Below are 14,114 nucleotides of genomic sequence, written 5' to 3'. Positions count from 1 at the left end.
AGCAGGGAGGCAATGGGTCCCATTTTTATAGTCTTTGGTATGACCCGGCCGGGGTTTGAACCCACAACCTTCCAGTCTCAGGGCGGACACTCTACCACTAGGCCACTGAGCTGGTAGGGAAGGAGGGATCAGCTGTTCAGAGTCTGGGTTACGTGGATAATTGACAAATTAGTCTGACTCAAAGAGTGTCTACTGTATTCGACATGGGCGACTTGAAACAGACGATTCCTGGGTAATGATTGAACTTTTTTACTACTTTTAATAACAGTAAATCGAATAGCAGCCTATTTGCATGCTATTCCATTGACCACTGTAAATATTTTGTGTTTGTGTTCCTTTCTTGCTGGTTGTTGTACTCTGTGTGGTAATTCCACAGCGGCGATGTCGGCAAAGACAAATTTAGGAAAAGTTATCAGGTTGCCTTTTACAGGTATGTCAATCACGGGATCTCTTTTTAACATATTGTATGTTGAGTTTATATGTTATTTCCTCATTTTATATATTTTTTGACTAAGTGAATGATCATTTCTGGCATTTTGTATTTTCATTTTTGAAGTTGGTTTTTTTTGTTGTTCCCCCCCCCTCCCCAAGACGGCAGACAAATGGCCCCAAAATGCAGTTTGAAGCTCTTTTCCATACACTTATCCTCAGCGAAAAGGGAGTCCGCTTTGAGCTGCTGGAACCATTCATAAAGGTATGAAGTCCATCATCATTTAAAAAAAAAAAAAAAAAAAACTAACATAGAATATCAAAAATTTCAAACGAATTTCATAAACACTTACAATGTGCCAAATGTTGCATCTGGGTTGTTTCACCTTCATTTGCCAGCGGCTGCTTCATTTCCTCTTGACCTGTGTGTGGCCCAAAAAGAATTGACAGTTATAATTGTTTTCCCACAGATAAAGCTGCTTGTGTGTGTGTCGCCCTGCAAAAACGACACGGTCAGGATTGTCATTGATGAACTGAATCCCATCAAAGCGCGTTACAGGGTTCAGGATGTGCTCACCCGGGAGCCGCAAAGTGAAATGTCAGGCCGGTCGCCCCGTAGCATCTTTCATTAAAATACTTTTCGATGCGCTCCTACACCTCTTTGATGCCGACTCCTTTACGGGCAGGGTGAGACTGGAGGAACAGCAGGACGACTTGGTGACAATCTCCTGGGCCTCGGGGCTCTACAGGTGCCGCGTGTGGCGTCAACCTTTCGGTGTAGAGCTCCTGTGCGAGGACCAACCTCTGGTGATGTTCAACGCGCAAAGCAAGCTGTGGTTCGAGACTCTGCGGGAACGTCCTCAGGAGTGAGCGTCACAATTACGTGGCAATTAACAGACAGTCAATTATTTACCATGACATGTGGAATGTTTTTTTTTCCCCTCAGGGTCAAAGAAGGGAACACGGAGGTACGAGTCGGACACAGCACAACAAGCTGAAACCTGTTTTAAGTTTGTTCGAGTCATAATTGTTGTCTCGCTCTCTCCCACAGCCGGAGGGAGACTGTCTTTGGAGAGAGACATTCCGGAACTTTGAAGACATCAAAGCCAACGGTTAGGTTTTGGTATCATTGCATAAATCGGCTGCTAAATAGCATTTTAGTGTTTATATTGGATGAGGGTGAAGATATTTTGAATGTTTTTTTGGGGGGCGAGCTGAGTGTATGTCTGTGTTTTACTGCTTAGGACCCAGTAGCATTGGGGCTGACTTGTGTCTCCATGGATTCCACGATGCGTTTGGTGTACCAGAACACCCCATCAGTCTCCGCTTGGCAGACACCCGGTCCGTGAATATCACTTGTTTTGACAATTGACTTTCCACCACACATATCCGCAGAGCTTGGTATCTGCCTACAGCTAGATCAAATCTGCAAAAATCCCTTTCGACCAACAGCCCCTCCAGGAACTTAGATTAGATTCAAATGTATTGTCAATGTACAGTACAGTGAAAAGAACTTTGACATCCAATTAGAAGTGCAAAAAGCAGTAAAAAGAATACTGAGCAGTAGGTACAGTGCAATCAGGTAATATAATGAGGTGAGTTATACTATGCGGGATAATATACAAGAGGTATGACTGGCGAAGTATTTTCAATAAGGTGCAGTAGAACAATAGTAGGCGTGATCGAATAAAGTGTACGTTAAGACTGATGAGCTGCGAGCCAATTGTTCCACTGCCAAGTACATTTTCAAAGACACTCCGTCTGCTGAATGTTGTTGTACAAGAACGGTATGACAGATTGCATAAACATTTGACTAAAGTTGACTGCTTACGACATGTGTGCATGTGAAATGAACAGAATGCACAAGTTGATTGGAAAAAAAAGGTCGGTAATCAAGTATCTGAGTCAATGTCCCCCACAGAAATGACGAACCGTACCGACTGTTCAACCTCGACGTGTTCGCCTATGAGATCAACAGCCATCTGGGCGTGTACGGCAGCATTCCACTCGTGGTGGCCCACAAGCAGGACCGAACTCTAGGAGTCTTTTGGCACAATGCCTCGGACTCGTTTGTACACGTCAACTACACCCAGGTTTCAATCTTCAATTCTTGACTTTGTCCTTATTAAGTCCTAGTTCAGTTTTAGTCATTAGTCCTAACCCCCAAGTACTAGTGATGTTACTCTTTGGTCATACCGTAGTCTTTAGTCTTAAATCCTAGTTCTTAGCGCTAGTTTGTAGTCCCGTCTTATTTTTTAGGCCTGTCTCAATCTACTTCTAAAGTACATCTAGTGTTTCATTTTCTGGACTTCTTCCAGCAAAACGGTCTACCGCCCCACACCGACATCCACTGGCTGTCTGAGAGCGGCGTGATAGACTGCATGGTTCTGCTGGGCCCGAGTCCAGCACAGATGTATCGCCAGTATGCTGAGCTGACAGGTGTGACTGACCCCAGATGTAAACGTAACCGTAGTGAATGAGTGAAAAGCTTCTGAACACAGCCTGACTTACCTCGCAGGGTACCAGGCCCTCCCACCGCTGTTCGCGCTGGGTTACCACCATTCGCGCTGGGATAACGACACACAAGACTACATAGCAGATGTGGACAACAAGTTTGACGAGCACCACATCCCGTATGATGTCATGTGGCTGGACATCGAACATACGAATGAGAAGCGCTGCTTCACCTGGAACCCCAAGCTGTTTCCTGACCCGGCCAACCTGCAGCACCAGCTGGAAAAGAAGAACAGGAAGGTCTTCGACTTAACAAGTCCTTGTCTTTAGTCCTGAAACTTGTTCTCCAGTAGGATTAATTCATTGCGAGACCTGCCTTAGCATTAAATCCGAGTCTTGAGACCTTGGTCTGTAGTCCTAGTCCTATCTTTACTCGTAAATCTGAGTTCTTAGTCCAAAGCTTCAGTCAGTCACCTCTAGTCTGGTCCCGTTTTACGCTTTAGTCCGATACCTTCTACTGTTTTTCCCAACCAAGTCATTCTGTTTTCTGATCTTAGTTGGTGGTTATCCTTGATCCACCTATCGTGATCGATCCTGATTGGTCGCTGTACAAGGAGGGACTGGAGGGAAAGCTTTTTGTCTTGGACAGAGAGGGGCAGGTTTACAAGGGCACTTGCTGGCCGGGCGACTCTCACTTTCCGGACTTCAGCAACCCGCACACCCGGGCCTGGTACGCCCAGTGCTTTTCCTTGGATCGATATAAGGTTAGCGTGAAAAAGATCTTTCGTTCCACATCTTACACCACTTTGATCATGCGTTTAATTGAAGTTGATGCCCTCATAAAATGACATCAAGTCATTTTGTACTTTTGTGACGCGTTTCTTGATTCAGGGCTCAACGGCATCGCTGCACGCATGGGTTGACCTGAATGAACCCACCGTTTTCTCTGGGCCTGAGACGACATTGCCTAAGGATGCATTGCAATACGGTGGCTGGGAACACCGCGACTTGCACAACCTCTACGGTTTTTACCAGGTGACTGGAAAGAAGAATCTCATGAAGTTCATACAAAGTATTACTAGTATAGTAACAAATATTGACTTGGTGACGCCTGAGGATCTAAGCTAACATTAAAATCAGTCAGTCATTCATCATCAGGCCCATTTATAAGGTAAAAAAGAAAATAGCTGGTGGAATGTTTGACCCTTGAGGATCTAAGCTAACATTCGAATCCAAATTCAGGTTGGGGGAACTGCAGCTCAACCTCCACAGCCAGGATAGTAGAGGGCTCCTCCGGCAGCCCTTCGCTCTGACTTGGACATCCACTTTTGATTTTCATATTATGTATTATTTGTGCCCTCTCTGCATCCATTACAACCTGGTGATCCTGAAAGGGGGATCCTTCCATCTGTGGTCCCTTCTCAAGGTTTCTCATTTTCCCCGGGCAGGGGTTTTGAGTTTTTCCTTGCCCTTTTGGGAGCTTAAGATCAGGGGATGCTTTGAGAATAATTGTCAATTTTTGTCTATGTGAAGCCCTTTGAGACTGCTTGTGATTTAGGGCTATACAAATAAACTTGACTTGACTTGACTTGACAAATCAATCAGTCCCATTTTTAAGGTATCAAACATCTTTCCTAGCAAATGGCTGCCGCCGACGGCATTTTGACCCGCTCCGGCGGCACCGAGAGACCTTTCGTTCTGTCTCGCGCCTTCTTCGCCGGGAGTCAAAGATTAGGTATGCGCATAAGCTTTGGATTCTAGACCTAAATGGAATCATCAGAGTGTCTGTCATGCAGGACCCGTGTGGACTGGAGACAACCTTGCTACTTGGGGGTTTCTGAAGATCTCCATCTCCATGTGTCTGTCCATGTGCGTAACGGGCCTCTCGTTTTGCGGAGGTGAGTTACTCCAGTCCTGCTCCTATTAGAAGACTATCCGCAGCTGTTTTTTAAGCGTATGATCTTTATCTTGAGTGAATAACTTTGTTCCTGTGCCTTTCAGCCGACATCGGCGGGTTTGTTCAGCAGCCAAGCACTGAATTGCTGATCCGCTGGTACCAAGCCGCTTGCATGCAGCCCTTTTTCCGAGGCCACTCGTCGATGCACACGACGCGCCGGGAGCCCTGGGTGTTCGAGAAGCATGTGACCGACGCCATCCGAGCTGTCATTGAAGAGCGGTACAGTCCCGCCGTCCTTCGTCTCCAATTGCATTCAGCTCATTTGAAATGGGCCCGAAATGTGGATTTTCAGGTACCGCTTGCTGCCTTACTGGTACACTCTCTTCTATCGGGCTCACACCGACGGCCTGCCTGTGCTCAGGTCAGTGCTGCTGTTTGCTGGATACAATTGTTGTCATTTAGTTGCACAATACATTATGAGACCCTGGTTGACTTTGTTTTCAGCAGCATATTGGGTGGATGGGTGGGTTCTTCTCAATCAGTCATTTCCATTGCTCTATGTTCAGGCCTCTGTGGATAGAGTTCCCTGAGGAGAAGAGACTCTTCAACGTGGATCACCAATACATGATCGGTGAGGTTTTGTTTTTGCTTTTTTTTTTTTTTTTTTCCGACCCACCGCTAAGATTATTTGTTCTACTAATTAATGTTGCACACAGGAGAAGCGCTGCTGGCGTATCCCGTCACTGACCCCAACGTTTCACAACTGGAAGTTCTCTTTCCTGGAGCGGAGCAGGTAGCGTAAATATTGAACCAGAGTTCATAACTGTCAACTTTACTGGCTTTTCTTCTATTTTAGCTTTGGTATTACGTCAAATCCGGGGCAGTTTACCATGGAGGCGGGACACAGAGTTTTCCGGTTACCTTGGAAACGGTAAATCGTTTTTTGGCTCTTGTCCCACTTCTGACTTGACGCTTTCCTGGAGAAATATGATCTCAACATTGACAATGTCAACATTGTAGCAAACTATTTTGTACAATGTCATCAGATTCCGGTGTTCCAGCGAGGCGGTACTATGGTGATCCGCGCCATAGAGCTGGGGACTTGTACCACTGACCTTCTGAAGAGTCCCCTCGCCATCTTGGTGGCTCTGGACGCTCAGGTGAGAAGAGCAAAGCGCCGAGTCCTCATTTGAAAGGCAGAAAAATTCCGGATCCTCAGTGACGGCTCTTGGCAGCGGTTTACGAGTGGTGGAGGTTGCATCAGTGTACCAGTTTGCCCAATCTCCCACAGGGTGCCGCTAACGGTGAGGTGTACCTGGACGATGGCCACACCTTCTCCTACCGTGACAAAGGGGAGTTCTGCCTCCGCTCCTTCCACATGATAGCAGGACGCCTTCAGTGCCGGTGAGTCCTCCCTCCTCGACTTCATGTCGTATCCTCACAACGCGGTGACGCCACAACTGTCACACTGCAGCGCCGCCGACAAAGTGGGGAGCTACAAGTGTGGCACAACGGTGCGCTCGGTGGAGGTCTTGGGGTTGCAAGGAGAGCCGTCGGCGGTGAAGGTCGACGCGGCGGGTTTGGCCGAGGAGTACGTCTCGGTGGAATACGATTACGACCTGGAGCGGAGCTCCCTGAACGTCAGGAACTTGGAGCTCAGCGTAAACAAGGACTGGGACATCCAGATATGTTGACTTCCTGTCTCAGCATTTACTGTATAAAGTCAAATAATAGACTGCTCAAAAAATAAACCACGCATTAAAAATGAAGATGAACGTTTCCCTGTCTTTATTACACAGATACTAGGGGTTTGTATCTTGCCAAGATAATTGGGTAAACATAAACAGCAACCCAGTGAGTGGGTTAGAAAATCAACCCAGCATTTTCCTAATGGGTAAGAATTTACTGCAGTCCAGTTTTTTAGAATGTATTCTTTCTCTTGGGGTGTGGAGTTGTCAGATCTTTCAAAGACCACAGGACAGCTTCAAAATACAGTACATTTCAATAATTGTAAACGCCTTTGCGGTTCTGTTTTTTTGAGATACTTTTCCCCAGTTTTTGTCCCTTTCGTAGAGAATCTGACACGGCGGTGGAGGATTGGCGTGCTCCAAACGGGTTCTTGCTGAGACCGCTGTACGCAGAGCTCCATTGAGAAGCGCTTGAATGCCTTCTGCTGAGGCAGGGCATCCAGCGGCCATGCTTTGGATGGACTCCGGCGTGGCCCTCTGGCCTTTGTGTCACCCAACAATGACCAACGCCGCATTGTGCGTCAGCCCAATGGTCACCGCACACACACACACACGCACAATGTATGTGTGCGTTATGTGCCGGTCTGTGCATGTATGTTGGCTGAATTTACTTTTTCCCAGCGGTCAGAGGGGAAGGTTGCGTCACTAACGCGGCGAGCCAATCAGGCACTTTTTCTTTGGATTTATGCAAGCGTGTCCTGCTTGGCAACTTTAGTCCAGGTGGCAATATTGGTAAAAAAAAACCACACGCTTGTACACACAAGCCACACCATAGAAGGTGAGTGAGAGAGAACGAGTGGGGACGAGATGCCCTACACACCGTCTGGCTTTTTCTGCGACCGGCTCATCCGGGAACGAGAGCGGCGCGACGGCGAAGGCACCCTCAACAAGCCGCTGCGCCTCAACGGCCAGGACTTTGGCGCCCTGCGGCAGGAGTACGTTCAGCGTGGGACTCTCTTTGATGACGACTCTTTCCCGGCCAACGTTGAGTCGCTGGGCTTCAAAGAGCTTGGACACAAGTCCAACAAGGTCAAGAACATTGTTTGGAAGAGGCCCAAGGTAGGAGGGAGGATGGATGGATGGATGATTGACGGGCAGGGGTGGGGGGTAGAATGCAGTTTGATCATTAATAGAATTCCATATTTATATTCCTTATTCTGATGACACGTTGAAAACAGACAGATTTTAAAGTGGGTCGATTCAGTCCAGTTTGATGCACTTGTTAAATCAAAACCAATTTTCCGATTCAAATCGTTTTTTTCCCACAGACTTGGCCAATAAAAGCTGATTGATTGATTGAAGAAGTTCAAACCAAGGCGTGTTTAATTTTTATGAAGGTAATCCTTTGTTATGTCCAGGAAATTAGTGAGAACCCACAGTTCATCGTGGGCGGGGCCAGTCGTACGGACATCTGCCAGGGAGATCTCGGTGAGGTTATACTTAAATTTGTTGTCAAATCTTTCAGTACATTCAGTCTGATTTTGGGGGGGCATTCCCTTCAACGCCACCCAACCCATCACCACACTGGATGTGGCCTCCCCCCGCATTGTGGTTACTCTTTTGGAAGCGAATCCAGTCAGCAGTATTTCTCATTGTTGAGCCCGTCAATGAAGGCTTGAAAAGGCTAAAAACAAATAAATAAATGGGAAAAACTGAAACATGGCATCAGATGACGGAATGTGCTAACATTGCTAATACACAGGTGACTGTTGGTTGCTAGCCGCCATCGCCTGCCTCACTCTCAACGAAAAGCTCCTCTATCGGGTGGTTCCTCCAGACCAGAGTTTCACGCAGGACTATGCCGGGATCTTCCACTTCCAGGTAGGCCAAGGAGCTTCTGAGACTTAAGCGACCCTGGTCACGGTGATCTCAGTCCTCGTTCTCTTCCGCAGTTCTGGCGCTATGGCGACTGGGTGGAGGTGGTCATCGATGACCGCATCCCCACCTTCAACAACCAGCTGGTGTTCACCAAGTCAGCGGAAAGAAACGAGTTCTGGAGTGCCCTCCTGGAAAAGGCCTACGCAAAGTGAGTCGCCTGATTGGTTTGAGTCGTTTGAATCACTCAAGAACCAAAAGTATGAAGTACAAGTCCTGTTTGTGTCCAGACTGCACGGCTCCTATGAAGCCCTAAAGGGTGGCAACACTACCGAGGCCATGGAGGACTTCACCGGCGGGGTGACAGAGTTCTACGAGTTGAAGGAGGCTCCTAAAGAGCTCTACAAGATCATGAAGAAGGCTCTTGAGCGAGGCTCCCTCATGGGCTGCTCCATTGATGTGAGTTTCAGTTTTTCTAACCAACTCGCTAGGTAGCTGTGGACTTTAAGCAGATTGGAAGCTGGAGTAAATTGAGTCAGATCTTTTACTTAGACCTTTCAAATTGACTTTAGAAAACGACATTGATGTCATCGCAAATGTAAACAAAAATAAGACACGTTTGCATCCCGCAGTCCCTCGTCCCTGCTCGCTATGAGACCCGGACCGCCACGGGCCTGGTGAAGGGGCACGCGTATTCCGTGACGGGGGCGGAGGAGGTAAAAGACTAGCGGCGTCGCTTGCAAAATTTGATCAGAAGAATTGACGCTATGTTTTGTCTTTGGCAGTGTCGGCCCTCGCAGCTCAGAGAGACCAAAGTGCGCCTAGTGCGTCTCAGGAACCCTTGGGGCCAGGTGGAGTGGAACGGACCCTGGAGCGATAAGTCTGTATCACAACCGAAGAAATTCTAGTTCATCATCTGGAATATTGGCTAAAGTTTGGTGTGTTCGCTTTAAGCTCAAAGGAGTGGAACGCGTTACCCAAGGCCGAGAAGGACAAGCTACAACACCAGAGCGCGGAAGACGGAGAGTTCTGGTAAAGTGTTTTGAGACCAGAGCAAATCTTGTCATTTTAAGCCCTCAAGAGGAGGTTCAATACACGCAGTAGATTTTTTTTGATCCATTCTTGTTAAGATGATGAAAACAAAGTCAGACTTTTTCCAGAACAATCAGTATTGTTTGGAGAAAAACGAAAACTATTTTAGATGAGATGTGGAAATATCTGTTTTGTTCATCCATCAGTGTAAGCATCCTTAAAAACCCAACTCCGCTCCATCTGGTACCTGTTCCACTAGTGTTCCCCCTCCGCAGGATGTCCTTTGAGGACTTCAAAAGGAACTACACAAAGCTCGAGATCTGCAACCTGACCCCTGATGCCCTGGAGGACGACAAGATCCACAAGTGGACCGTTTCTGTGAACGAGGGCCGTTGGGTGCGAGGTTGCTCGGCCGGAGGCTGCAGAAACTACCTTGGTAGGAGACGCTGTCGCCGAAATCCTTTTTTTTCCCCCTCGCTGATACAGCTCTTGTTTCGATCCTCGCAGACACTTTCTGGACGAATCCTCAGTACCGCCTTCGCTTACTGGAGGAGGACGATGACCCCGAGGACAACGAGGTTGGCTGCACCTTCGTGGTGGCTCTGATGCAGAAGAACAGGCGGAAAGAGCGCAAGATGGGCGCCAACCTGTTCACCATTGGCTTTGCCATCTACGAGGTTTTTAAGGCAGCTTCTGCTTTGATTAGTTCATGTGGAAATGAGTGGTCGACGCGAAAAATTGGACACTGTAGTTGGTCAGGGGCTTCCTGTGGTCCAGAACGCTCGGTTTCTGGGAGGATTCAGAGTAGACCTTAGAACCGTGGTTGATTTCCAAGCAGGAGACCAGGTACTGATTGTTAACCATCTCTGTCTGTCCACAGGTGCCAAAGGAGGTAAGTACGTCCCCCAATCAGGATCCGAGTTCTGGGGTGACTTCTTCGTCATGGTCTCGGGAATGGTTCCCACCAGAATGTTCTGTGTCCTCTTCCAGATGCACGGCAACAAGCAGCACATGCCAAAGGACTTTTTTCTGGGCAGTATGTCAAAGGCTCGCTGCAAGTCGTACATCAACCTGCGCGAGGTCACCCAGCGCTTCCGGCTGAGCCCCGGAGAGTACGTTATTGTCCCGTCCACGTACGAGCCCCATCAAGAGGGCGAATTCATCTTGCGCGTCTTCTCCGAAAAGAGGAATACGTCAGAGTGAGTGGCCGCTGGTTTACGGGTTCCTTTTTGGGGGGCGTTGGAAGAACTATTCATATATTAAAGTCCACTTGTGGGTTTGTGAGTCATGGCTAGTGGGGTACTGCTGATGGTTTTGAGGTGCACCGCCAAGAACGAACCATTTTAACGGAGATTTGATTTGTAGAGCTGGAAGAAAGCGGCCCCAGTTCGAGGCTGTTATGGAATCTTTTTTAGGACAAGCCACACCCAGCTGGGGCAATCTGCGGTAAACGTTCAAATATGTCTTCGCTGACCACCACCAGCCCCCTCCACCATGGGCCGGGACAACCAAACGTCTGCCCGACGGACTGTGGGAGCCTGCGCAGGAGTCCACAGTCAACGTTCTCCAACTGGGATACTCACACATGCTACATGTTATTATTGATGATTATAATTAGGGATGGACATAGTATGCATGGATGTATTGATCATTAGGAATGATCAGGTCTGTCTGCTATGGGAAGTTCATCATTCAAGTACAATACAACATTCATAGATTGTTTATTATTCAAGGAAAAATTCATAGCATCAAACGCCCATCCCTAATTATACTCAGCGGTATGGCTCAAATAGCTTTTTCTTAGCACACGGCGTCCAGCGAGCGAGCTGATTGGGTCAATGTTCTACACGTGGAATGTTATTGTTGTCAGTAACCATGGTGACCGCTTTTTCTTGGTCTTCTTTCAGGGAGATAGAGAACAGGATTGAGGCAGACCATCCCGTGGTAGGTGATTTTTTTTTTTTTACACTTTAACAACCAATTTGTGTCTCTTAGTGGCATAAAATTAAACAATTTATTTTATTCATAGATTTCATTAGATTTATGTAAATAAACTAAAAATGGCTGTATAGAAGGTGAAAAGGGAAGTGTATACTTTTTATATCAACTGTAAATTTCTCACTAACTCATTGTCCACACTTGACCTCCACCTCAACCTCCACGTCACCAGCCAGCACCAGCCTCAGTGGGGGAGGAGAGTGAGGAGGAGGACCAGCAGTTCCGGACTATTTTTCAAGAGATTGCTGGTGATGTGAGTACAAACATCCATAGGAGCCTCTTGAGGAGCCTCGTTAGTTCTCACCACTGCAAACTATAATGACAAAGGAAACGGGCCAAGTCTAACGTCTGGAATAAAATGAATGAATAAAATCCCTCATGCAGGACATGGAGATCACTGCCAACCAGCTGAGAAAGGTTCTCAACAGAGTCATCATCAAACGTGAGTAGCGACGGTAAATCTTTTCCGCTGTGACGTCACGCGTACTTTATCACGTGCTACAGACAAGAACATGAGTACAGAGGGCTTCAGCCTGGAGAGCTGCAGGAGCATGATAGCTCTGATGGACGTATCCTTCGTATCGAGTGCACAACAGGCCGACACCTGGGCCACATCGCTTTTATTATAATTGTTGAGCCTCTACTGATTGTTCTCTTATTAAGAACAATCTCCAAATAATAATATACAAGTAAACTCAATTATTCATTATATTTAATACAGTAGCCCCTTCCTTCTCAATAAGCAGTATTTTGTAAACTAAAAGTGAAATGTTAGTTTTCACAGTTTAGCCATGCTAGCACTAATTAGCATCTCTATTGTGGTGTTGTTACCATTTAGCTAATTAACTGAACTGAAATGATGCCGCAATAAGCAGTATTTTGTAAACTAAAAGTGAAATGTTAGTTTTCACGTAGTTTAGCCATGCTAGCACAAAATAGCATCTCTATTGTGGCGTTGTAACCATTTAGCTAATGAACTGAAATGATGCCACAAAAACACGTATACACACAATTTAACAGTACTCACAGACATATATTCTTTATTTTAAAGAAAGGTTAGAAAGGTTATAGGCCTACCTTAACTGAACGGGCTCAGATGGACGGGACGAGTCGCCTTAACCTTCAAGAGTTCCGCCACCTGTGGAGTAAAATCAAACAATGGCAGGTCAGGAAGTGTGAAAAAAAAAACAAAAAAAACGGAGAATTCTTTATTTTCTCCCACACTCACTTTTGAACACTCTTCCATTCCAGGGAATCTTTAAGCAATACAACCCCGACCAGTCGGGCAGCATTGACAGCTACGAGATGAGGAACGCAGTCAATGACGCAGGTACGGCAGCCATTTTCTTCACCGCCTTTGCGGCCTATGTCGCCTCCACTCTCGCCCGTGCCGACGTTGAACGAACTCACCCTGTTGTGAATGTTCTTGTCACTGTGCAGTCATGTGTCTTGTGTCCCGTTCAGGCTTCCGCCTCAACAACCAACTGTACGACATCATCACCATGCGTTATGCCAACGAGAGCATGAACATTGATTTCGACAGTTTCATCAGCTGCCTGGTCCGCCTCGAGGCCATGTTCCGTAAGTCGGCTTTTCGCCCTCAAGTTTTCTGATTTTCAGATTCATTTAACGTCTTTTTTTTTTTTACCTGCTAAAGGGGCGTTTCAGGCCTTCGACCAAGACGGAGATGGCACGATCCGACTCAGCGTATTGGAAGTAAGTCCACGCGACATTTTAAGTCCTATCTGTATCAAATGAATGGAACGAATACATGTCTTAACTCTGCTGCCTCCTGCTGGCCACGATGAGACTTGCATGATTTTAAATTGGTTTCATCTCTGCAGTGGCTCCAGTTGACCATGTACGCCTAAAGAAGAGGGCTGCACGAAGACCAGACCTGCCAAGACTTTACCTCATGACTTCCTGTGCCGCTTCTCATCTTCCTCCTCAGTTCAGGCCATTTGCATCCATTCTGTACTTTTGTCCTACTCCCATCACCAAACCCGCTTCAAGAAATCGTTTTTATGATTTGCCAAGACTCCTTTGTTTCTATTCCGTACTTTTCTTTTTCCTCATCCCGCCCAAAGTCTCTCTTGTCATTTTCATTCATGGACACCTTTTCTGAGTTTCCTCCCTTCTGTTTTCTTATTTTTAAGTACAGGCCTTTTGCATCTATTCTGTGCTTTTGTCCACCTGAAGAATTCAAACACTCTTCTTTTTTCAGTCATGGAGACACCTAACGTTCTTTCCCCGCCAACACGATCTCCTCAGCTCAGGCCATTTGCGTCACCCAAAGAAATGACTGATCCTTCCTTTTTTCACTCAGGCATCACACACACAACCTCTTGACGTCGCTCATCATACCTCACAGAGCCTCACCAACAGTGGACAACTTGTCCATCAAATATATATTTATTTTTTTTGTTCACATCAACGTTTGAGGTTCCAATCAGGAATTGAAGAAGAGTATACGGCTAGAAAAGGTTGGACTGCTGCTTTGTTGTTTTGATTTTTCCTTTTTAGCTAGCTTTGGTCAAATGAGTGTAATGCATTTTTTCGAAGCATTTTATCCCCACCAACAAAACATGTTTTGACTTACACGCTTGACGTTGTTCACTAAGAGTTTCAAGCAGTCAACCTCTGCAAAGGCCATGTTAATGTTTAAAAATGTAATAAAACGATAAATCAACAATTGACAAGTTGATGATGTTTGATTACTTCAAAATCAAAATGAACAAAAG

The 14,114-nt window shown here is 46.5% G+C and overlaps 2 protein-coding genes and 1 long non-coding RNA gene across 6 annotated transcripts; 2 read left to right on the top strand and 1 right to left on the bottom strand.

Moving 5' to 3' along the window:
• The first annotated feature begins 115 nt into the window (after nt 1-115).
• ganc (glucosidase, alpha; neutral C) lies at nt 116-6,555 on the top strand. Its single transcript, XM_037241194.1, has 23 exons — nt 116-232; nt 377-430; nt 592-694; nt 900-1,027; nt 1,116-1,295; nt 1,376-1,397; nt 1,481-1,541; nt 1,674-1,770; nt 2,351-2,522; nt 2,748-2,868; nt 2,948-3,183; nt 3,441-3,647; nt 3,775-3,918; nt 4,522-4,618; nt 4,680-4,781; nt 4,885-5,059; nt 5,133-5,201; nt 5,347-5,411; nt 5,497-5,573; nt 5,637-5,711; nt 5,827-5,940; nt 6,072-6,184; nt 6,255-6,555. The coding sequence occupies exons 1-23, from the start codon at nt 204-206 to the stop codon at nt 6,472-6,474; spliced, it is 2,661 nt and encodes an 886-aa protein (XP_037097089.1). The 5' UTR covers nt 116-203; the 3' UTR covers nt 6,475-6,555.
• LOC119116221 lies at nt 714-13,124 on the bottom strand. Its single transcript, XR_005096244.1, has 4 exons — nt 13,022-13,124; nt 12,602-12,784; nt 12,451-12,511; nt 714-851 (listed from the first exon to the last, which is right to left on the bottom strand). It is a non-coding gene; the product is annotated as an uncharacterized LOC119116221 (long non-coding RNA).
• Nucleotides 7,132-14,074, top strand: capn3a (calpain 3a, (p94)). 4 transcript variants are annotated; one of them, XM_037241218.1, is made up of 21 exons: nt 7,132-7,587; nt 7,887-7,956; nt 8,231-8,349; nt 8,421-8,554; nt 8,634-8,802; nt 8,976-9,059; nt 9,129-9,223; nt 9,298-9,375; nt 9,651-9,811; nt 9,883-10,052; nt 10,256-10,267; nt 10,366-10,574; nt 11,283-11,319; nt 11,546-11,626; nt 11,758-11,815; nt 11,878-11,951; nt 12,470-12,538; nt 12,625-12,703; nt 12,814-12,954; nt 13,031-13,089; nt 13,218-14,074. In XM_037241218.1, the coding sequence occupies exons 1-21, from the start codon at nt 7,336-7,338 to the stop codon at nt 13,242-13,244; spliced, it is 2,178 nt and encodes a 725-aa protein (XP_037097113.1). In that variant the 5' UTR covers nt 7,132-7,335; the 3' UTR covers nt 13,245-14,074. The 4 variants fall into 4 exon arrangements, with proteins under 4 accessions (XP_037097113.1, XP_037097114.1, XP_037097117.1 ...); XM_037241219.1 differs by having other exon boundaries at nt 7,134-7,587; nt 11,878-11,942; nt 13,218-14,065; XM_037241222.1 differs by having other exon boundaries at nt 7,134-7,587; nt 12,838-12,954; nt 13,218-14,065.
• The last annotated feature ends 40 nt before the right edge of the window (nt 14,075-14,114 follow it).

The sequence above is a fragment of the Syngnathus acus genome, chromosome 22 (assembly GCF_901709675.1).
Source record: "Syngnathus acus chromosome 22, fSynAcu1.2, whole genome shotgun sequence".
Lineage (NCBI taxonomy): Eukaryota > Metazoa > Chordata > Actinopteri > Syngnathiformes > Syngnathidae > Syngnathus > Syngnathus acus.
Note: the sequence above shows the minus strand (reverse complement) of the source record. Positions and strands in the feature narration are given on the sequence as shown.